The 25,043-nt window shown below is 38.3% G+C and overlaps 1 protein-coding gene across 3 annotated transcripts in view; it reads right to left on the bottom strand.

The window, feature by feature from the left end:
* The window catches only part of RASGRP3 (RAS guanyl releasing protein 3), a 130,837-nt gene that overhangs the window by 75,397 nt on the left and 30,397 nt on the right, over positions 1–25,043 (bottom strand). For 2 of the 3 annotated variants that reach the window (XM_069072186.1, XM_069072187.1), the window contains exon 1: positions 598–676. Coding sequence is in view for 1 of the 3 variants with exons in the window: in XM_069072188.1 (XP_068928289.1) it covers positions 598–700; positions 943–1,012 (173 nt within the window). In the remaining 2 variants the exon portion in view is untranslated. Of the gene's footprint in view, positions 1–597; positions 701–942; positions 1,140–3,010; positions 3,095–25,043 lie in introns of those variants that run through there. The other variant, XM_069072188.1, reaches the window with a different exon arrangement.

The raw sequence follows: 25,043 nt of genomic DNA, 5'->3' as shown, positions 1-25,043 counted from the left end.
CACACACACACACACACACACACTTTCTCTTATTCTCTGTCCCATACACACACACACACAATAATATATAAATTAGGTGTAAAATCAAGAATATATGAATAAAGAGCGTAACATGGAAAGTACATTGTGTGTGTGTGTGTGTGTGTGTGTAAGAATATGTGTGTGTTTATACACTCATTTATATACCCTACTTCCTTTCCCCTAAACATGATCCTTAAGGGTTATTTTCTGGAATCAATGGAAAATGGCATTCCCTCTTTGCAAACAATAATACATTTAAGTACAAGGTAGGACAAGTCATAAATTTAGCTATTGTTTCATCACTTCACCGTTTTACATGTTAATCCTAAGTAAACCTAGAGCTAAACCAACCAGATGAAAAAAGCAAACAAATTCAGTCCATTACCCAGTTGTCTTGTTTGGATTGAACATCCAAGTGTATACGCAAAGCAGCTGGATGGCTGACTAAAGTTTTCTGTTTTAATCATGACTTCTTTGTGTTAGTTAGACATAGTCAATGCCCAAATGTATCATTTATAATGTATTTGTCATACTGCCAAAGCCTAGTGAGAAAGACACAATAGTTGGCAAAGATATATTGAAAGAAGTTTTCCCGCCAGCTCAGTGGATGATAGATACCATCGGTGCATCAAAAGAACGATTCTTGGCAAATAACTGTTGCTCAGTTCTCCCCTGTCATCTGTAAAACAGAAATAAAAGTTTCAAAAAGTACTCTTGTATTTTCCTCATCTCCTTCTCTTTCTTCCATACCCACTGCATGTTATCAATAGAGAAAAATCCTGCCTAGTACCCATAATGCTACTTTTTTTAATCTGCCATTTCCCTAGTATTCCCTGTCAAACTGAATAAGCCCCACTCTTCTAGTTTTATGACAATGCCAATGAGACACTTCTGTGTGAAATGAAGTGAGGAGGCTCCTACCAAACATTTCGATGCATGTACTCAACAGTTCATCCAATGTCGCTGCTTTCCCAAGTGTACTTGACCCCATTGTTCTTAAGCCGTTGTCAAAGAACTAGAGACATTTTCAGCAAGAGGAAGACCATTTCCATAATTATAGAAGTGAGTGCCATTAGCAGTCAAAGAAAGGCTTCATTTTTAGGTGTACGTCAGGAAAACTGATGAGACAAGGTACAGAATAAAAAATAACTTTTAAATATATCAAATAAGCAATACTCAATCATAGTTCATGCAATTGACCCAAGGTTCTTTACAAAAATTCATCATGTATAAATAAGATAAAGAAGATAAAGAACTATTATTTTGTCCCTTTTCTCAAAGACAATGCCTGGTACCTTAAGACCACAGAGATCTCTTGTTCTATATCAAATGCTTTTTATGGCTAAGATTTTGTCATAGTTTTGATTGTACTTTCTTAATTTTTCCTAATGCAGGCGTGACACTTAAGAATATAGCCAACATAATTTCATTTGGTATACAGTATACTATAATAGTGATTATATCAGTAAAATGACTATTTTTAGGGAGGCAAGGTTAAAATGACTAATATAGTCATGTATACAAATAAGTAAAAATTAAAGGGAAAAACCTAACTTTGTTTTCATTGCTACATTTTCTGAAGAGGACAAATAGACAGATTTATTTCCCTTCTCTGTTTTTGCCCCAGCAATCTCTTGCCTCCTCCCTCCTCCTCCCCACCACACACACACACACACACACACACACACACACACACACACATACACACACACACACAAACACACACATAAACACACACACACACACACAGGCTTATGTATTCTCATACTTTTGTTTCCTGATTCAACATAAGAAAAATCACTTCTTTCTCACTCAGATCATACTGGGTGTGGACCAAGGGCTACTGAGCATAGAACAAGGAAGAAACAATTATAAAATATCTGTGATGATTCTCAAATTCATTAGTCCCCGCTGCTGGCTGACTATATCTAGCAAAGTAACAGTTCTGAACTATTTTCCCTCCTAAAAGCAATTTGTGCTGGTTTTGCCCAAATTGGAGCATGGAGTCCAATATATTATCTTACAGATATCTCTCTGAAGTCAGATATTCTTAGGCTTGATGATGTGGGGACTTGGCAAAGGTTGGGTGACTTTGGTCCATGTAGATCTCCATTTGGGATGGTTTATAGTAATATTGCAGTCCACTGTGACATGATGGAATTTCCATCAATGGCTTTAACTCAATGTCTGTACTACTCCCACACCTTCTGGAATAATGAGTCAGTGTCTACATTAATGCAACACAAAATCCATATTTATACTTATTCTACTATTTCCAATAAGTATGAATAATAGTATTTCAAGGATTTAACTAAATTGAAGCAATTACCTAAGAATGATTGATGAAGGATTAGTATTAATAGTTGCTTGAGTCAAAGGATTTAGATTTTTTGCACATCTTTCCAAATTTCCAAACAATTTATTAAATTTTATTCTAATCCATTGAAACCTTAGTATAAAAGCTATTTCTTTGAGTTTTATGAACTTCTCGAGTTTCATTTGCCAAGTGACTTGCTCCCTGACACTAATAGATTCTCAGATTTTACCAAGTCAAAGACCAAACCAAGAAGAACTCCATGGGTCATGGTGAAAGTCAAGATTTGTGCATTCTTATGCCTTATTTCTTCTCAAGAAAAGTACTGACTTTTTTTACTCTAAGAGAACCAGATTGTTTGTGTCAATTATACCGACTTCTCATTTTAAAACCAAAAATGTTCAGGAGCAACATTTAGAGGAGGGTATTGAATTTATCAAAATGAATATGAAATATTTTGGTGGCAAATTATTTTCAAACTTCTTGAAGTTTTATTTGGGACCCACAAAAAATTGTTATTTCATGGGCATGTGAGTTTTATTATACTACAATTTGCTTTTGCAGTTCTCACTCTTTAATACTAAATTTGTCAGGCATAAAATTTTATAGTAATAATACCTTACACATTTGGCTATACTTTATAATATCTATAATAGTTTTAAAGAAAAACTTTACCTAATGATTTCAAGACTGATTCCTAGCACTGGAACTTTTATGAATGGATGCTGCCATCACTACTTTAGGCATCTAGAAGGAAACCTGAAGAGAACAAAACAAATTGAGGAATGGGCCTGAAAAAGAAAAAGAAACTACCAAAGAAAAAATTAAAGAATTAAGATGCTAACAATCTTTACCATATTTTGTTCTCTAAGAACTCTAAAGAATATAATATACATTTAAGATTGTATATGAACAATACTCAAATGAGTAAGCAGAAAATAAAATCACTAGAACTGCCTATTTGGAATGATATTGATTTTAAAAGGCAATAATTGTTTTACTTTGTTTTTAAATTTCATCTTTGTAATTCAAGGGCATGATGGGGAAGTTTCAAGAATGCTGGTCTTGGTGTCAAAAAGAACTTGTACTCTAGGGTCACTTACATCTTTACTGTAATTTGGTTTCTTCACCAAATAAGTAGGTATATATAGCAGGAAACACCCTAGCATACTCAGGGTGGCTGCCAACACAGGTTCCTAGATCTGCTTTTCTAAAAGAAAGCAATTCAAAATGGGCTAATAATCTTACTTTAATCAATCAAATATATATCATTTACCTAGTTCAGGGGAAAACGTCAGCACCCTGAACTTCAGAGAATACAAACAAGTTACAAGAAGAAGTTAGAAGAAGACAAAGAAACAGATCAGCAGACAGGCTTCCAGATGTTTGACCATTACATACATACCTACTCAGTTACCAGAGAGGGAATCACCAAGATCTAGGTTGTTGGGTTTTTTTGCATCCTGCTAATTTTTTTTTTCCAAATGCTTTATTAACTTCTGATTTACAGCATTCATTTCCGCCAGATTTTGAGTTACAAATTTTCTCCCAGTTTTTCCCCTACCTACTGCCCCAAAATAGCAGTCCCACAGGATATCCCCTCCTCCAATCTGCTCTCTCCCATATTTTCTCCCATACCCCTTTCAACTTTTCCAGTGGATCTCTATGCCCCAGTGCCTGTATATCTTATTTCCCAATTATATGTAAATTACTATTAATAATTGTGTATATATATATATGTATTTGAGTATTTGATTTTAAAACTTTGAATTGCAGATTCATTTTCTTCCTCCCTTGTCACCCACCCTTACTGGGAAGATAAGCAGTTCAGTATAGGTTGTACATGTGTGGCTAATGCAAAACAATAACATAGTAGATACATTGTAAAAGACTGACCATATTTCCCTCCCTCCTATCCCACCTCCCACTTGTTCTATTCTCTACTTTGAGCCCATCCCTTTTCAAAAGTGGGTGCTTCCAACTTCCCTCCACCCCAGCCTGCCCTCCCTTCCATCATCCCCCCTCTCATCCCCTTCCCCCTACTCTCCTGGAGGTTGAGATACCCTACTTAGTGTGTATTTCATTCCCTCCTTAAGCCAAACTCAATGGGAATAAGGTTGACCCCTTTCCTTTTGCCTTCCTATTCTTCCCCTCCATTGTAACCATTTTCCCTTGCCTCTTCTATATGAGATAGTTTACCACATTCTGTCTCTACCCATCTCCTCTCATTATATTCCTCTCTCACTTCTTAAATTCACCTTTTAAGTATCATTCCTTCCTGTTAAATTGGTCCTGTGCCCTCTATCTATGTATACCTGTAAACGTATATACACACATTCACATATGTATTCATATGCCCATACACCCTCATATATATATATATATATATATATATATATATATATATATATATGTATATTCTCTTCAACTACTGAGGAGTTTCATAAGTTACAATTATTGTTTTTCCATGTAGGAATGTTAATAGTTCAACTTTGGTAAGTTCCTTATGATTTCTTTTCCCTGTTTACCTTCTCAGGTTTCTCTTGCTTCTTGTATCTGAATGTCAAATTTTCTATTCAACTCTGGTTTTTTCATCAAGAATGCTTGAAAGTCCTCTATTCCACTGAATGACCAGATTTTCCCCTGAAACATGATACTTAGTTTTGCTGAATAGGTGATTCTTGGTTTCAATCCCAGATCCTTTGACCTCCGTAATATCACATTCCAATCCCTCAGTGTAGAAGCTGCCAGATCCTAGGTTTCCACAAATTTCTGATTGTGTTTCCACAATATTCAAATTGTTTCTTCCTGGCTGCTTGTAATATTCTCTCCTTAATCTGGGAATTCTGGAACCTGGCTATAATATTCCTAGGAGTTTTCTTTTTGGGATCTTTTTCAGGAGGTGATCAGTGGATTCTTTCAACCTCTGTTTTGCCCTCTGGTTCTAAAACATCAGGGCAGTTTTCTTTGAGAACTTCCTGGAGGATGATTTCTAGGTTCTTACTTTGATCATGGCTTTCAGGTAGTCCAATAATTTTTAAATTATCTCTCCTGGATCTATTTTCTAGGTCAGTGGTTTTTCCCATGAGATATTTCACATTGCCTTCTATTCTTTCATTTGTTTGGATCTGTTTAACAGCATCTTGATTTCTCATAAAGTCATTAGCTTCCATTTGCTCCAATCTAATTCTGAAGCAATAATTCTCCTCATTGAGCTTTTGAAATTCTTTTTCCATCTGGCAAATTCAGCTTTTTAAGGCATTCTTCTCCTCATTGCCTTTTTGAGCCTCTTTTGCCATTTGGGTCAGTCTATTTTTTAAAGTGTTATTTTCCTCGGTCAGTCTGTTGACTCTCATTTCATAATTTTCTTGCATTGTTTTCATTTCTCTTCCCAATTTTTCCTCTACTTCTCTTATCTGCTTCTTAAGGTCCTCTATGACCTGTAACCAGCTCTTATTTTCCTTTGAAGCTTTTGGTGCAGGAGTTCTGACTTCACTGTCTTCCTCCTGTTCCATGCTTTGCTCCTTTTTGTCCCCAAATTTGGAGTGTAATGTTGGAATCTTCTGTCTGCTTTGTTTCCTTTGCCTGGTCATGTCATCCCTCAGTCACTTGACACCTGGGTTTTTTGCCACAGTATGACTCTGCCACCAGACAGGGGAGCTTTTGTCCCAAACGCTGGGGTTTTCTCAGCTGCTGCAGGTATTAGATGGGTGCCCTCTCTGAAGTCTACACACACTCTGGCAAGCTGGACATACACCCCAGGACCTCCACCCTAGACTGCAATCCAGATCCAAGAAGGTTAAAGCAAGAGCGATTATCCCTCAGACTGGTGCTTGATCCCCCTACACTCTGCAGACCAGGAGCTGAAGCCACCACGTGGTGCTGGCTGGCTGTGCTGGCGTCTCAGCAGGTTCTCACCCCGAGGGCAAAAGCCATGCACTCCCACTTATTCATCCCAAAGTCCAGACTGCACTGACATCTCACTTTGTCCTTTGCATCTATGTGTTGATAATTCTGGAAACAGCCACAGCTGCTGCTGATCTGGAGTCCCTCTGGCCAGCGGCTGGTCAGGCCCACCCTGGGGCTAAAGCCTCAGAGCGAAGCTGGGCTCAGCTCCCAGAGCACTGCACTGGCCAATTCCTGCTGGCCTGCTCGGCTGTCCTCAGTGGGAGGTTAGCTTCTCTGTGTCATTTTGTGGGTTCTGCAGCTCCAAAGTTTGTTTAGAGTCCCCTTTTTACATAGATCAGGGAAGGTGGAAGCTGGAGCCCAGCGGAGGTCCTGCTTCTACTCCGCCATCTTGACTCTGCCCAAGATCTAGGTTTTGAAAAGCAGATCTAGGAACCTATGTTGGAATCATGAACAGTATCTGCAAACTAAAAGGAAAGTTTGGAGGCTGGTATAATTGACTATTTCCCAATTGTGGTAGCTGTGACTCTGTGGAGCCATGGGACAGGAGGGCAGAACTGCCTGCATGCTGACTTCCATGAGATGAGAACAGGAATGGTGAGCTGCCTGCATCAGGATTGGGGCAGAAGCCAAGAACAACTGCCTCCTGGAGAGGAAGAGGAACCCAGGAGTTCAGAATTCAGCCACTGGACAAGATAAGGACTATGCAGCAAGAGACAGGAGTGCTGAATGTGTTTTCTTGCTGCATCCCACAGTTTGGAACCCAGGAGGAGGATGGACTTGTGTCTATGGTGGGTGGGGTGAAGTGCCATGGACCCCCAAGGACCCCATCCTGTTGGTTTTGTTGTCCAGCCACCCTTCAGGACTTGGAAGCAGGGGCTGGAGCAGTGTTAAGACTGGGACTTATTGAGGGAATTATAATGCAAGGTACTTTGTGTTTGTTTAAGGCCCCGTAATGAGTTGTTATGTTATGTATCTTGCAAATGTGATGTCTCTATTTTGTGAGGATTAAGTTGTACTTAAGAGATGTTAATGCTTATTCAGATATCAATTGCCCATGTAATGGGCATGAAAGATCTTGGGGCCAAATGTTATGGGAATGGGAATCTGAAGATCTCCCCTGCCCCTAGGCCCTTTGATAGGCTTAAGTGAGAATCTTCCTTGATTTGAAAATATACTCTGCTCCCTAATAGACTGAATGTGGTCACACGGAGCCTGTGGCAGGAGGCTTGGTTTTCAGAAATGCCCACACCTTGTTGCTTTGTGATTGGACAGGGGTCAAGAGAGTTGTGACATTCTCTGATCCAGGAGAAGGCTATATATACCCTGATCTGAGTTTTGCTTTGGGGCTCACTTTGAGAGGAGTTGTGTGATTTGACCAGATGAGACTCTGGGCAGCTGGCTATTGAGCCCCCTGGCCTTGAAAACCCAGATGTTGGTGTTTCCCTCTCTGGTAACTGACTAGGTATGTATGTAATGGTCAGACAGATGGAAACCTGTCTGCTGATCTGTTTCTCTGTCTTCTTGCACCTTCTGTTTGTAACTTGTTTGTATTCTCTGAAGTTCAGGGTGCTGACTTTTTCCCCTGAACTAGGTAAATTACATATGTTCGATTGATTAAAGTAATATTGTTAACCCATTTTGAGTTGCTTTCCTTCAGAAAAGCAGATCTAGGAACCTGAGTTGGCAGCCACACTGGGTATGCTAGGGTGCTTGCTGCTATAATATGATAATAATGATAACTATATTACCTAATAACAGAGTTGTCATGGGGAAAACAATCAGTTTCTAAGCTACAGAATACTATACAAATAGGGATAGTTATTATTACTATTAACAATAATAAATAATTGAAAAATATTTTGTATATGACACTAAGATTTTTTAATTTGGCCAGTGTAGAAATTCTACCTAACACTTAATAAATTCTAGAGTTGCCTGAAGCTCAGAAAACTTACCCATGGTCACAGAGTTAGTAGGTATCAAAGGTGGAATGTAAATCTAGTATTTCTTGACTCTAGGTGCAGCATTCTTTCCCCTAAACCACATTGCCTCACCAAAATGCTTTGTTGAATTGACTTGAACTGAATAATCACAACTTAAATACCATACCAATTCAAATACACTTATTAAAAGCATCAGTGAATGGCTTATTCATTCCAGAGGCTTTTCTTTAACTTTTTATTAAATTTATAAGTTATTATAGGAAACATTAAATTTTAATGTATATGTGAAATTTTATAATCATTGTAAATATACATAATTATGTATAATAGATTATAATTATGAAATAACATTTTGATATTATATATGTATGGGTGTGTGAATGTGTTTCAAATGTATTCTGTTAGACATATTTGGTAGAATGGGAACTCATTTAGGACAGAAATTGTTTAATTTTTGTCTTTGTATCAACAAACAGTCCTTAACAGTGCTCTGCATATGCTGGATACTGAATAAATATTTGTTGAATTTAATTGAAAACATCTACTATTATCACTCATGACTATCAGTCAACCAGGAAAAGAGGTATTATGGTGTGTAGAAAGGGCATTAGTTTGTTTGTTTGTCTGTTTGGAAAGGCAAGGCAATTGGGGTTAAGTTACTTGCCCAAGATCATATAGCTAGTAAGTGTCAAGTGTCTGAGGCTAGATTTGAACTCATCTCCTCCTGATTCCAGGGCTCTATTCACCGTGCCACCAAGCTATCTCTAGAAATAGCATTAAACTTTGGAATCTGAAGACCAGGGTTTGAGTTTCAGCTCTGCCACCTACGGAGTAGATGATCTGGGGCACAACACACTTCAGTTTACTAAACCTCAGACTACTTATTTGAGGAATAGTAATTATAATCCCCATACTACCTATTCTGTGGTGTCAGTGTTAAGGTCTGTTGGTGTCTTTAAAATGCCTTGATGAGGGGTGGCCAGGTGGCACAGTGAGTAAGAGTGCCGGCCCAGAGTCAAGAGACCCAGGATCAGTTCCAGCCTCAGATACTTAACACCCACATAAAATAACTGGCCATGTAACCTTGAGCAAGTTACTTAACCCCAATTGCTTTAAAAAAAATGCCTTGATGGTATAACTCAAAGAATTTTTGCCAACACCACTGGAATGTCACTTATTATCACAATATCCTTGGCTTAAATAAATCAGCGAGAGGCTAAGTGACTAAAGCAGGGGTGAGGAACCTGTGACTTCGAGGCCACCTATGACCCTCTAGGTCCTTTGAATGAATCCCAACATCACAGAACAAATCCCCTCAATAAAAACTTGGATTCAGTCAAAAGCCTGCACCCAAAGACTTAAAAGGCAACAGGTTCCCCATCCCTGGATGAAACCAAGACTAAACAACCACCCACAAAGAAATGGGATGATCGAAGCCTCATTAACGCTCTCACCTACATGCTTAGTACTGTTCTTTTTCTGATCCTAAAGTGATCACAAAACAGAATGACTATCCTTGATCCTAGAAGGGAAGCCCAAGAGTAATTGACTATATTCAGTCAGAGTGAAGGCAACTTGGTATAGAGGAAAGAGCCCTAGATTTGTAGTCTGGGGTCTTGACATTGGACAAGTCACTGAAACCTTCTGAGCTTCAGTTTTTTCAACTATCATATGAGAGAACCTAACTTATTGGTCTCTAAGGGCCCTTACAACTCTAAATCTATGATCCAGTGGGGTTGGGGAAAGGAGAAAGTACAGAAAAGGTTTCATAAAGGAATTGATGAAGACATCTCAAAGGATAACTAGTATTTCAACAGGTAATGCTTAAAATAAGATGAAGAGGGAGGAAGAAAAGGTATAGGCTTATAGGCTGAGGGAATCACACAAACAGAAGTGGAAAATCTTGGGACATGTTTAATGAATTATAAATAGTATACTTTGACTGTAAGGAAATAGTGAGAGAGAAAGACAGAAATATAGGGTGGGGCCAGATTGGTGTGGGCATTAAATGGCAAGGGGAAAACTGTTTAGACTTTCCTCTTTAGGCAATAGGTAGCCATTGAAAATGGCAACTAGGTGGTGCAGTGCATAGAGTGCCAGCCTGGAGTCAGGAAGACTTGTCTTCCTGAGTTCAAATCTGACCTCAGATACTTAACTAGCTGTGTGACCTTGGGAAAGTCACTAGATCCTGTTTGCCTCAGTTTCTATGTCTCTAAAGTGAACTGGAGAAAGAAAAGGCAAACCATTCCAGGATCTTTGCCAAGCAAATCCCAAATGGAGTCATGAAGAGTTGGACACGACTAAAATGGCTGACCAACAAAAAGAAGCCATTGAAAAAGGGAAAGAGCAATCCATTTTATGATTAGCACACATAAAAGCTATCTCATTCATTCAACATGGCCAAACTTAACATTTTTTTCATGATGTTTTGACCAAAATAAGTTTCTTTTTCTTTTTGTATCTATTGGTAACTAGTAAAGTTATTAGACTCTGAGGACACTGGTTGGACCCTCAGTTCTGCCACTGCCTAGCTGTATGACTGCACAAATCAGTTAACCTCTTTCAGTTTGTTTCTAAGAGAAAAAGACAGACAAACAGACAGATGGAGACACAGAAAATACTACAAGAATACTTGTATTACCTACACCAAGTAGTAGTATGGCACAGTGGTTAGAGGGCAAGCCCAGCAATCAGAAAGACCTGAGTTTGAGTCTTACCTCTGGCTTTGTGACTCTGGAGAAGACATTTAACCTTTCATTACCCCATGTAGATATCTAAAACTAAATTATAAGAGAGTTGCTGATTCATATCAGTGGAAGAATTTTCAATACCAGCAATCTCATGACATTGATGCAATTAAGTACGGATTTAAAAATAAAACCATAAAAAAGCTATTCATTCCACTGGGTATTGTAAGGAAAGAGCAATGTAAACATTAAAGTACTTTATAAATAGATATCGCTGATAAATTGTGCTATTTCCATGATAGCAGGTTTAGGATTCAGATTTATAGCTCTAATTCATTGGTCTATCAATTATAATTCTGTAAGGCATTAGAGAAATACTTTTACATAGTTATTCAAAGAAGACTATCTGTATTTACATCTCTCCTCAAAACCTGCCCATTTACTGAATTTCCCTCATGCAGTTGAGGTTACAACAATCCTTCCAGACAAATATCATGCTGTCCCTAGCTGAGGGACTAAACTACAAGCAAGCTAATAGTTGTAACAGGATGATTGAATTTCCAGAAAGACAGGGAGCTGTTGCAACAATTAGCTCACCTTTAGCCCAGAGACAATATAATGTTTCTCAGATCCATAAGACTCCTTTCTCTATTATGTTGTAAAGCTTATTTAAGTTGAAAAACTATCAATACAATCACAATAACTCAGACCCCTCAATTAGACAGAGGTTTGACATTGTAATTTAAATTTTGCATATTTCCAACTAACCCCTGTCTTCATTAAATTTCAAACAAAATCAGAATATGGGAAACACTTAGGTCAAGGATGTAAACAGAGGCTATTATACCGTGCATATTAGTGAACAGGCATATGGAGGGAAAGCTGATGAAGTAGACTTCTTAGAATTTCCCTGATTCCTCAAAGAGGTGATTACCACTAATGGTTTCAGAGTTCTCTGTTTCAAGATGCCTACAGAGGCCTGACTACCCATTTCTACCTCCCCCTTTGCTAAAGAAGCTTAGCCCTCCTTTCTATTTTTCCTTTTTCTTTCCCTTCTTTGTGTCATTCTTTTTTTTCCTACACTAATTCTTTCTAACTTGACTTATTAAGTTCTGGGTCGGGCCATTGCTGTTGATTCTCAGCTCATATAGTCCCACCTCCTTTCTGTTTGTTTCCTCAAAGATTGTATTTATTGATGCTGTTCCATCATTTTTCAGTGACCCCATTTAGGGTTTTCTTGGCAAGGATACAGGAGTGGTTTTGCCATTTTCTTCTACAGCTCATTTTACAAATGAGGAAACTGAGGCAAAGAAAATTAGGTGACTTGCCCACAGACACAGGGCTAGTAAATGTCTGAGGTTAGATTTGAACTCATGAAGATGAGTCTTCCTGATTCAAGGCTCAGCACTGTATTTGCTGTATCACCTAGCTGCCACACCAAAGATTGTGTGTATGTATCCTTTTAAAACTTCCAGTCATGACTCATCTACCCTCTGACTCAAAGATTGTAATAATCCAAAATTGCTCTCAGGGCTGAGAACTTGTCTCTCTGGACTAAAAATCTCAAGGTACTAGTCAGTTTTCAAAATCTTATTGCATTCTCATCTCCAGAGCTTAGTCCAGTGCCTGGGAGATAATAAGTGTATAGTTAATAAATGCTTGTTGACTGATTGATCCTCCACTCATACAAATCCAGTCTTCAACATGTGGGTCAATGATTTATGCCCAATAGTTGTAATTATGAACCTTTTGTTTCCATATTTTTAAAGGTCATGCTAATCTCTGCAAAATTGCTAGGACAGTGATACTCTGAGCCTGTCCTACCCTCTGCAGTTCATTAGAATGGGGCAGGATTGTGGGTTTTATACTTACTTTAACCAGAACCATTCTCTTTTCCTTCTGGCTACAACTCAAACTCCTAACAGCAAAACCATCTCTTATTTTGTTTCCAATTAAAAAAAAATCTCAGAAAGTAAAGGCAATGAGAGGTATTACGTATTGTGAATCTAATTTTGATCAACAAGGAGGAGTTAGTTTGTTGAAGTAAAAGTGACTGAAATCTTGGAAATAAGTGACCATGTCATCCTGAAGTTGAAACAGTGAGAAGCAAGAACACTAAAACAGTTGGACATACACTATAAACTTCAAGAAAGCAGCTGTTGAAAAATCCTAAGAAAAATAGGGATTCCAAAAAACGAAATTCTTACTATTTAATCTTAGATTATTCCAATCAATATGAAAAGGAGATAGCATCTAAAAGTTATCAGTGTGTTGGCATACAGAGCTAACTGACAAATTCAAAGTTAAAAGGGCATGTATAAAAGATAAGACTCATAGGGCCCTGACCAAAAACAAACAGAAAGGAGCAGTCCTCTGCTCTAGCCAAATTAGGATTGATTATTCATCATTCTCTGAACTTATACTAGGTGTTAAACTTGGCTTTGAACTTAAAAGACCTTTTTTGGGGTGTCTTTGGCATATTATTAAGAGGAAACTCATTTTCAGATTCATTAGTTCATTTACCAAACACTTATTGAGCCCTCTCTATGTATAAAGCATTGTATTAGGTGCTAAGAAAGCCCTCTGGCCTACCACCCTCTTTTAAAAAAGAAAAATTACTCAGTGCCCCACTGGAAATCTACTTTCTTTGATTTTTTTTGCATCATTTCAAAATATATATATATTTTTTAATGCTATATCTTAAATTTAATAATGTATTTAAATTTCTGGATTTTTTTCCTGCATTAAAAGTTTGATGATAAGTCATTACATACATATATTCCTACCATTCCATGCTGGACAGTGCATGATATGCTCACCTGCCAACACTTGCTTGTTATAACACGTTGGTGGACTTGACCACTAATAGGTTATAACTTGCATTTTACGTGTTTATTTGGAAAATAATATAATCGCTATGACTTTAACTTTGTTATGCAATAGATGAAATATATATGACCAATTTTTTTAAATTTTCTCATCTTCTCTTCTTTCCTTATGCTTCCACTGCCCCCTTATTTCTATTCAATACCCCCCAATTGCAGGGGAGGTAACAACTGCCTCCCCCCAATCATTCCAGTGCCCCCTAGGGGCAGTATCACCCACTTTGGGAACCTATGTTTAAAATGAAACTTTTTCCTGAATCTTTTATTTGGGCATAATTTGTCCCTCTTCTGAACTACTCTAAACTTAGTTTATATTCCTTCTATGCACTTACCATATCCTCCTTGTTATCATAATGATCTGGTGTTTCCTATCTTTACTAGATTTTAATCTCCTTGGAGATAAGTTTTATATCTTATTTGCCTCTGTAGCTCTCTTAACACCTAACACAGTGCCTTATGCATAGCAAGTTTCTGTAAGTGTTTAGTAAATGAATGAATAAATGTGAACATGAGTTACCTCTAAATAATGTACAAAAAACAAGAAAAGGTATTTTTAAAATTCAAAGCAAGAACAAGGAAGGGATCCATAATGATGGTGAACATTAACCAATAAGAAGTTAGAGGTTAAAGAGATACTTTAGAGATTAAAGCTGTTCAATTCGAACTTTGCTTCTGTGGAAGCAAGTCCTGTCCCAAGTCCATGACATTCCAATATATCTTTGCATGTCCTGCTGAGGGCCAAGTCTGGACTTCCAGTGAATGAGAATATCAGATGACTAGGGCTGATATTTCCCAGCACAGAGCTAGATCAGATGTACTGAGTTGTGGGGTGAATATAACAAAGGATGCAGGTAGTATTATCAAAGGTTGAGGGTGAAAAGACAGAGAGAACAATGGCAAAAAAAAAAAAATCAGTTTCCTCTTTCCCAGACTGGTATATGATTTTGAGCATTTTCTCTCCCCTTTCCTGTGTTCCAAAAAGAGAGAATTGTCTGTGTCACAACCAGTCATGAATTTAAACTTCCTTCCTCCTGTTTTTGGGCAGCCATAGGGATGGCTGGAAAGAATCAGATTTACATCTAAAAGGGTTTTTATTTTTTGGATTGTTTGGTTGGGTTTTTTTGCCTGGGGGGGTTGATGTTAAAAAGTAATTGATGGGATGTATATATAAGGCTTTTCATTTTTCCAGGCTTCTAGCTAATCAAATTAAATTGCTTAATCCTGAGCTTAAATTTTAAATGATTTCAACAGCATCCTGAATCTGTAAAGTATAGGAGTGTCCAGCGGGTTTGGTCAAGAACCAATGATTGACAAGTAATGATTGACTGATACTAAGTTGTGTCCCCTTATGGTGTAATCGGGTGTGGTGTTTGATGATTAACTGTCTGCTTGTAGCACACACCCCTTTTGCCTGCCTCATGTTCCAAACTATTCACAAGACCAGGGTGGGAAAATATGTATCTGTTAACACTTGCATCTTCTCCAGCATAGTAAATGGTCTTTAACCTGAACAGAGTAAAATGCAAAAAGAAATCATAACCTAAGATAGGAAAGGAGAGCATAAGAGTGTTACCTAACCACCTTAAATGGTGGCTAGATATTCAAACCCTGATGAACTGCAACCAAAGAGATGAGGGTACTTACAGATATGATTTAGGAGTTGCTATCGAGAATCTTTAAGAAATAATGAGGAATAGGAAAGGAAATAGAAAAATGAAGATGACAACGTATCTATTTTCAAAGAGGGAAGAAGAGTTTATGCTGAAGAACAGATAGGGGATGATTTAGTGGCCATTCCCAGAAAATTTCTAGAATGACTTATTTAACTAATGACTTTTATTTAATAAAAACAATAGATAACATTGATGTAAAACTTTAAGGTTTATAAAAAGTTTTATAAACATTACCTCATTTGATTTTCACACCAAGCCTGGGAGATAGCTACTATTATTATCGCCATTGTACAGATAAAGAAACTGAGGCTGAGGGAAGTTAAATGATGTGCCCAAGGCTCACACAGCTAGGTCAAACAGTGAAAATAATTCTGAGCCTAGAATCAGGACAGTGTGAGGTCAAATCCAACCTTAGACATTACTTGCTGTGTGACTCTGAGCAAGTCACTGTTATAAAATGGGGATAATAACAGCTACCTCCCAGGGCTGTCGTGAGAATCAAACAAGATAATATTTGTAGAGCTCTCATCATAATGCTTGGCACACGATAGTAATTAATAGATACTTGTTCCCTCACCTCACCCGGTGAGGGAATTGAGAGAATTAGGACAGTAAGTGATTAATTGTAGAAATTAAGTGAACCACATTGACTCCATCTTGTGACTCATTTCTGGAGCTAGCTTAGTTTCTATTCAATTATGGTTCTAGTCCAATTTCTGTCTTGTGAAAAAACTTCATTCAATTGTGAAAATTGGGAGAAAACCTTATTACATTGCTTGAACCTAGCCTTACATGGCTGAGAAACTGAATCACCTCTACCTACTGCTTAATGACCCTTAACCAAGGACCTAGGTTATGCTGACCAAAAACCCAGCCAGATCCAAAGATTGATGCAAGGAGTTTTCTCAAAATTGTATATCTCAAGAACCCCTTATGTCTAATCTAAAAATTGGCACCATACTGATCAATCAGCATTCCATGTTTCCATCTTCCTTTGATTATTTACAGATACTTGAAGGGAATGAATGTTCACTTTGTCCCTTTCAGCTTAGAAAGTCCCTAATCTTTCCTCCAATTAGAAATCTGATTTTAATGTTATATTGTTTCCTTTTAATTAATTGGCCTCATTTAATTAGTTGTTTATAATGTATAAAAGTCTGTCTCCACCTGTATTTGAGGTCTAACCCTAAGCTAAGGAAGGAATCTGGTACCAATTTGTTGGGTAATTGACATGCAGTGTTTAATAAGTATGCTCAGAAGATCAGACCTTTGTTTCCTCAGTCATTTCATCTTTCCCCCACCACACCAGCTAGTTAGCATGTGAGGCTGAGTTTGAACTGAGGTTTGCCTTGAATCCAGGTCCAACTTTCTACCCAGTGTTTCCCCTAGCTATATCCAATTAAAAAAGAAGCTGTTAATTCCTCTGAACAAGTCTGAATGATAAACTTCAACCTCTGAGTTTATACTTCTAATTGTTTGTATTTGTAGACTCTAAATCCCCAGCTGTGAACTCAAACTTACCTTACAAGTCACAGAATGATCTTGGCCCTCAGGAGTGGTCCTCTTCGAAAACGAAGGACAAACAGAACCTGTGAGTAGACCTAGCTACCTGAATGGGGACCCAGGCAGTTTAGTAACTGAGGTAGTCCTGTCCCTCATCTTCTCCTTATCCTCTTCAAAGGTAGGCAAATTTTGATGGCCAGAAACTGCCCACTTAAATTTGGATTTTCTCTCTCTCCCTCTCCCTCTATCTCCCTCTCTCCCTCTCTCTGCCTCTGTCTCTCTATCTCTCTGTCTCTGTCTCTGTCTCTCTCTCAATAGGTCCCTGCCCAAACTCCCCTTAATGGCTGTGCTTTGAGCCCTCCTGGCTTAGTGTGAATGTCAGTGCTGTCTCTCTTTGGAACAGAAACCCTGTGGATCTTCCCCTCTAAGCTTGATTCTTTTTTCTTTTACTAATTAAAGGAGCCATCCCTTTACCCACTTCTAAAAGAGGCCTATTCACTGAATGGCCATGGGTGTTACCTCACTCAAAGTAAGTATGTGAAAAATCCTTAGCCTAAAAGGGCTAGGGTTTCCCATTGCATCCTGGGCCATCTCCAGTCATTCTGATGAATATCTGCCCACTGAACCCAGATGGCTCTGCAGGAGAAAGTGAGGCTGGTGACCTTGCACAGCCCTCCCTCATTCAAATCAAAGTCAACTGCGAGTCATGTCATCATTCCCTGATGCCATGGTCCTCTTCGAAAACAAAGGACAAACACAACAACCTAGATCAAATTCAAGTCTTACTAGCAGGGTCCCCACTTTGTTATAACCAAGTTCCCACCCTGTGTCTAAGCATTAGGAGTAACTGCATCTCTCTGTCATGTCCCTGTGCCTACCTTCTTAATTTTCTGTTGTTGTCGTTTCAATTTTCGGTAAGTCATTCTATAAACATTCATTAAGTAAGCACCTACTATGTACTAGTCACTGTGCTAAGCACTGGGCATACAAGGAAAGGTAAAACACAGTCTGCTCTCAAGCTGTTCACAGTCTAACAGGAAGAACAGCACACAAGCTCCACCTAAACAAGCTCCATACAGGATCAATTGCAGGTAATTTACAAAGGGAAGCAGAATAACGAAAGGTTTCCTATAGAACCTGGGATTTTAGCTAGAACTTGAAGGAAGGCAGGAAACAAAGAAGAGGAGAAAGTTTCAGGCTTGGGAGAAAGACAATGAAAATGGCTAAAGTAGAGAGATGGAGTTTCTTGTTTGAGGAACAGCAAGACAGTCATGTCACTGGATTGCAGAATATTACTGGGTGTAAGTTATAGAAAGACTGAAAAACTAGAGGGGACAAATTATGAAGAGTTGTGCCTGATTCCCAGTTGTTTCTTAAAATTTTTTCACAGAATGCCAATTCAATTCAGCTAAAAATGTATTAAGTACCTATTATGTGAAAAGAAAAAAAAATCCTTGCCCTCAAGAAATTACCTTCTACTGCTTGACTGTTCCATTCATTGGAGGTGGACCTCCCAGGACTTCCAGGGTCTACTGTTAAACCAATGCTACATCTTGGTCTATACTACTTGTCACTGATGAGGTGCAGGCTCTGGGAACCCCTTTGAGCTCTCCTTTAATCTTTGAGGTACAGGCTCTGGGAGCCCCCCTTGAACTCTAATTGAATCATCCCATTTGATGAGGCATTTGCATGAGGCTATAAGCCTTACATTGAGGCTGGGTCCAGACCTCTTGTTACTAGTCTAGCCCTCCATTGTCCATCTACTTCCCACCCTTGAGCCTATCAAAATATCAATCCACCCTTTAACTGGCCTAGCCCACCACAGTCAGTAGTCTCCAGGTAGCCTCCAGCAACTTCCCACCCTAAATCACTCATTTACCTCTTTAACTGCTTCTGAAGACCTTCGCCAAACTCTTCCTCTAGACCACCCCTAGATTCCTCCCACAACTTTCTGTATATAAGACCCCATCTCACACCATGTGGTGTGAGCGCCATAGAATTATCTAGCACAGACTTATTGTGTCCAATACAAGCCAACTTTTAATAAACTTTACTTTTCTTTGTCTGAGAGAAGACTTGAGTTGAATTCATTTGGCAGGACCCGGCATGTTGGTATTTTGGGATCTCCTGCACCTTTAACCCTATACCTCATCATTTTATGCTAACCTTCATCACCAGATCTCCTTGAAACTTCTTTCCAAAATATCTGTACCTGATCCTAGTACCTATAATCAGACCTCTTAAACACTATGGAGAGAGACATGTATTTCCCCTGTCATAAACTGCCTGACATCTACTGACAGGCAAATCCCTACTTACTATAAGGATACCATTTTTGTGGTAACATTTTAGCTAATATATCACATCACTAGCAAATACTAAGTTTGTGATCATCTAAAACTGTCTTTCATTTGAATTTCTGCCAAACCAGGTAAGCTCCATTTTGTACTTTATGCACTTGAGTTTTTGGAGCCTGAATATTGATGGGGTACAGGCTCTGAGAAACCCCTTGAAATTTGATTGAATCTTCTCATTTGATGAGGCATTTGCCTGAGACCATAAGACTTTCATTATAGGTAGGCCCAAATCTTACTCTGACTAGCCTACCCCTCCATTGTCTATCTACTTCCCACCCTTGATCCTGTCAAAATATCTATACCCAAATCTGTTACCCTTAAACTAGCCTAGCCCTCCACTGTCAGTCATCTCCAGGTAGTCTTCAACTATTTCCCACCCCTAATCTCATTACTGGAGTGTGATCTCATTTGACTCCTCCTCAAGACCCTCCCCAAACTTCTCCGAAAGGTCTAGATGAAGAGGTTAGGGTTGCTGTGGAGACCCCAAAATACCAACATGCCAGGTCCTGCCAAATGAATTCGACTCAAGTCTTCTCTCAGCCAAAGAAAAGTAAAGTTTCTTAAAGGTTCACTTGTATTAGACACATTAGAGTAAGCCTGTGCTAGGTCATTCTATGGTGATCTCACACCACATGGAGGGAAGATGGGATCTTATATACAGAAAGTTGTGGGAGGAATCTAGGGTTGGTCTAGAAGAGGAGTTTGGGGAGGGTCTTCAGGAGAAGTCAGATGAGGTCAATGATTAAGGGTAGGAAGTTTCAGGGGGCTACCTGGAGACTACAGACAATGGTGGGCTAGGCCAGTTAAAGGGTAGATTGATATTTTGATAGGCTCAAGGGTGGGAAGTATATGGACAAAGGAGGGCTAGACTAGTAACAGAGGTCTGGACCCAGCCACAATATAAGGCTTATGGCCTCATGCAAATGCCTCATCAAATAGGACGATTTAATCAAAGTTCAAGGGGGGGTTCCCAGAGCCTGTACCTCAAAGATTCAGGGAGAGCTCAAGAGGGTTCCCAGAGCCTGCACCTCATCATTATGGCCTCAGGCAATCAAATGGGAAGATTCAATAAGAGTTCAAGGGGTTTCCCAGAGCCTGTGCCCCATCAAAAATGACCTTACATTTAGTTTTCCTGACAAATTTTATCTTGTTGGTTTGGACTTATTCTACTCTATCAAGATTAGTTTGGGTTATGATTCTGTGATTTATCATATTAACTATTCCTCATAGTTATACTTTGTTATTAAAGCTGTCATTTTCCCTATCTATAAAAATGTGGTTGACTAATGTGGGAGATCATAGTCATGGAAAACTGTCAATATATCCTTTAGTTTTACTGAATTGATTTCCTCCTCTCTTTTTTATTCATTGTTTTAAGAAAGGAATCCCTGAGAAGGAAAGGGATGGACATATTGGGAAATATATAATAAAAAATACAATAAAATTATTTTTAAAGTAAGATTAAAATGTAATTTCATCAACCTTTAAAGTGAGGAAGTTGGACTAGATGTCCTTCAAGGTCCCTTCTAGATCAATATCTATAGACCTATGACCTACATAAGTAGTGACCCCAGTTTGGTCTAAATGGGCCTAAGTCTGAGAGTACAATTTCGAATTTCTACTCCCCACTTACATCCCTAACTTCTAATACTTTCCTGTCTAAGGAAAGGCAGACATTTCATACAAAAAGGGATGAAGGAAGAGGTTTTGGATGATTTAGTGTAACTACTAGGGGAAAAACTGTTTTTTGAAATATGTATCCTACTGTGTTTGTATATTAAAAACAACACATTCTTACATTCTATTTATCTCTTTTCTCAACCATCTCTCACTACTACACTCTATAGCTTTCAGACAGATAAAGGGCTGGAGGATGGGGGGGAATTCTCAATGCTTAAACAATTGCCTAGTAGTATTAACTATTCCAGGACATTAAGGTCTCATCCAGGGATTTGGCCTGACAGAGTTCCAGACTCATTCTTTTTCCCTTCTAGGGATAGATATTGCCTTGTAGGATTCCAAAGTTGGAACAAAGGTTAGGAAAGTATCAACATGATGACAATAATGACTCATTTAGATAGATTGAATCAACAAGCATTTATTAAGCACCTAATACACCACACTGCTGACTTGTGGAAGATCTTAAACACCTGGCAGTAGAGTTTTAACCATATTCAGTAGATGACAGGAAGGTACCAAAAGGTCTTATGTAAATGAGGAGTAACATGAACATATCTGTGTGCTAAGGATGTTGAGTCTGGTCTGTGAAATTTGTATTGGAGGGGGAAGATAATAAAGGACAGAATATCTTTCAGTAGCCTATTATGGTTGTGGAGTCTATATGGATGAATATGTATGTCGGGGTGTGTTAGTACCCCCCAGCCCCAGCCTAACATAAAAAACAGTAAGGGGCAGATAAGTTAACTGACTTGCCCATGGTCATACAGATAGTGTCAGAAGGGAGATTTGAACTCAGATCTTCCTTATACCAACTCCAGCATTCTAATCCCTTTGCTAAACTAACTCCCAGGTGTTCTAATTCTGAAGCAGGATTTATAACCTGATCAGTATGAATCCCCCACTGGGATAACAAGTCTTACATCTAACTTGGATTGTAACCATGAGCATAGTCTAAAGACACATTTTTAAAATAATGACATCATGGGTGAGAACACATTTTGAGAAAATAATTTTTCTTTTGTTTTAAGAAAATCCATACACTTTTTTTCGCTTGTATACTTGGTCCAGTCTATTTCCTTTTGGCTGTCACAATCTCAATTATTTTCCTTCCTCACTTTCCCCCAATCCTTTCCCAATTCTGTACTCTGTGTTGACAGCACACAAGATTCAAATCCATATTATCTATTCAATTAAAAAAGAATTCATGAAGGCTTCAAAAAATGACATTTTTTCCTACTATTTCCACCCTTTGAGTAACATCCTTTTGTTTCTGCCATCTCAGTGTTAATCTTTCTTCCCATTATGTTTTCTCTTTGAATTAATTTCAAATTATTCAATTCCTCCTTTTCCTTCCTATTTCCTTCCCATTAACTATTCTTCCCATCACTCTCCACCAAAATATTCCCATCACTTTAAAAACTGTGCCACATCTTTCACCTGCCACACTAATTATTTAGCATGTGAAACTGGTCAATTGTAATGATGTTATCCTTTGGGGAAATAAATCGTGAGGTCCCTGCTGTCAGTTAAGTTCCAATGTGTTACAACTTTCACTCATGCTTCATTAATCAAGGGAGAATTTACTATGTCTAAAATAAAGTATCACCTCCCTTCCCCCTTGTTCCCACATGTGAAGGATTATAGATATGAAACATTTAGCAGATTCTCAAATTCGAATGATGTGTTTGATTAATTTTGCTAAACTTCTTTTCTTTTGCTTTCTTTTTAAAAAATTTTTTGGGGTTAGGGAGAATAGGAGGATTTAATTTGGAAATGTTTGCTGTAAGAACAGAGAATATCAGTTAAAAAAATAATTAACAAAGAAATGTATAAGAATTTAGGGCAGCTAGATTGCACAGTGGATAGAGTACAGGGTCTAAAGTCAGGAGGACCTGAGTTCAGATCTGGTCTCTGACACTTACTAGCTTTGTGACTCTGAATAAGTCACTTACCTCTGTCTCCATTTCTTTATCTCTAAAATAAGCTAGAGAAGGAAATGGCAAACAACTCTAGCATCTCCACCAAGAAAACTGCAAAAGGGGCCACAAAGAGTTGAAAACAATTAAACAACAGCAAAATAAGATTTTAGATTTCCCACAATCCCCAGGCCTCAACCAAAAGAAAATAATAACCCTCAATTTTCAATCCCAAGACACTCTGTGAACTGGTAGGTTGGAATTGTGTACAGTTATCCCTTCCACATCACAGGGGTGAGAGGTTCAACATCCCTGTGATTAGGAAAATTCATGCAAAAAATTTTTGGCCCCAGGGGTGACTAGGTGGTGCAGTGAATAGAATACTGGCCCTGGAGTCAGGAGGACCTGAGTTCAAATCCGGCCTCAGACACTTAACACAAAAACTAGCCATGTGACCTTGGCCAAGGCACTAACCCAAAAGCAAAAAAAAAAAATGTTTTTTGGCCCTCCCTTCATACCAGGCAATTCTGATTTTTTTCTTTTTCTTTTATGAGGTGTTTACAGTACCTTATTGTAAAATTTGGGTTAAGTATTTAATCAAAGGCCATATGTAGGTCAATGTTAAGTACTATACATAGATTTTATGCATTTCTGAGTTTCTAAACTTTTTTCTATGTTGTTTCCTGGCCTTCACATGTTATCTATGGCTTCTGCAAAACTCCCCCAAATCCCCATTTATTAGGTCAAAACCATGATGAGGAAAGTTGCAGTGCAGAAGGGATAACTGTACTTTATGAAGTTATGGATTGACCTTAAATGAATTCTAGGATTTAGAGCTGCTGAGGACTCTAGGTATCACTTAGTTCAACTTCTTCATATTGCAGATAAGGAAACTGAGGGGTAATGTTCTTTCTATCAAATAGTGTGTAAGCTTCTGGGGAAGAGGAACTACTTTATTTTGCTTTTGTCTTTTATATCTAGATCCTACCATATGTCTTAGAAATACTAAGTTAACTTTTAATTTAATAAATGCTTACTGACAGGCTGACTTGTAATGGACACTTAATGGGTATATGCTGAATTGAAGAGATAAGCTATAATCCTTTCTCACAGAATGGAAAGCTTTCCTGTTTTAGGAAAAAGGGAATAAACCCCCAAAGGAAAAGGAGCAGAATAACAATGGGAGAGGGGAGGGAAGTATTCAGAGATATGAAGCCACTCAACCTGAGCTTATATTGGCAGCAAGGATTAATTTCCAGACAAATACACTCATTATTCATATATTTATCTTTAAAATATTCCATCCCTTGGCTTATATAAAACACACACATACACACAATCAATCTGTCCACGAAAAAGTGTATTAAATCCAAAGAATTACCCCCCAAAAAACCCTCAAAACCCCAAAGCATCCATTCATAAGTGTGAAATGAGTTTCCTGAGGAGGAAGAGGGTTCCCCTTCACTGAAGGTATTTAAGCTGGGGCTTAAAATAAACATTAAGCTCATCTCCTCATTTGTTAGTGTGTCCCTACTTAAGCTATATCTATGTGGTAAAATTGTCGAATACCTACTTTGTAGCAGAAACTACCATGCATATGGTACTGTTATAAATTCCTGGAGGGTAGGGATTGTGTTGTTTTTCATCCTTATATCTGCAGAACTTCCTACTGTGCTCTTCTTTCCAATTCTTTTTGGATTTTCAGCAAATGTTCCTCATTGTTCTAAGAGTAGTTCTCAGATATTTTGGTCTCAAGATCCCTTCAATTGTCTTAAAAATTATCTAGTACCCTGAAGAGCTTTTGTTTATACACACTCTATCCATCAAGGTTTATGATGTTAGAAATTAAAATGTCTTGATATTAGGAAAATAATCTTGACCTTGATTACCTCCCTGAAAGTGTCTTGGGGACCTCTATTGCTCGTTAGACTACACTTTAAGAATCAATGCTATACAGGCAGATTTCAGAAAAACCTGGAAAGACTTATATGAACTGATGCTGAGTGAAGTGAGCAAAACCAGGAAAACATTGTACACAGTAACAGCAACACTGTGGGATGCCTCTTCTCAGCAATACAAAGATGTAAGACAATTCTGAAAGATTCAGGATGGAAAATACTAAACCAAATCCAGAGAAAGAACCATGGAATCCAAA

This window comes from Petaurus breviceps, unplaced genomic scaffold (assembly GCF_028583685.1).
Source record: "Petaurus breviceps papuanus isolate PSGF00001 unplaced genomic scaffold, PetGlider_PUasm1.0 90845, whole genome shotgun sequence".
NCBI lineage: Eukaryota > Metazoa > Chordata > Mammalia > Diprotodontia > Petauridae > Petaurus > Petaurus breviceps.
The sequence above is the reverse complement of the archived record's forward strand: the minus strand, read 5'-3'. Positions and strand labels throughout refer to the sequence as shown.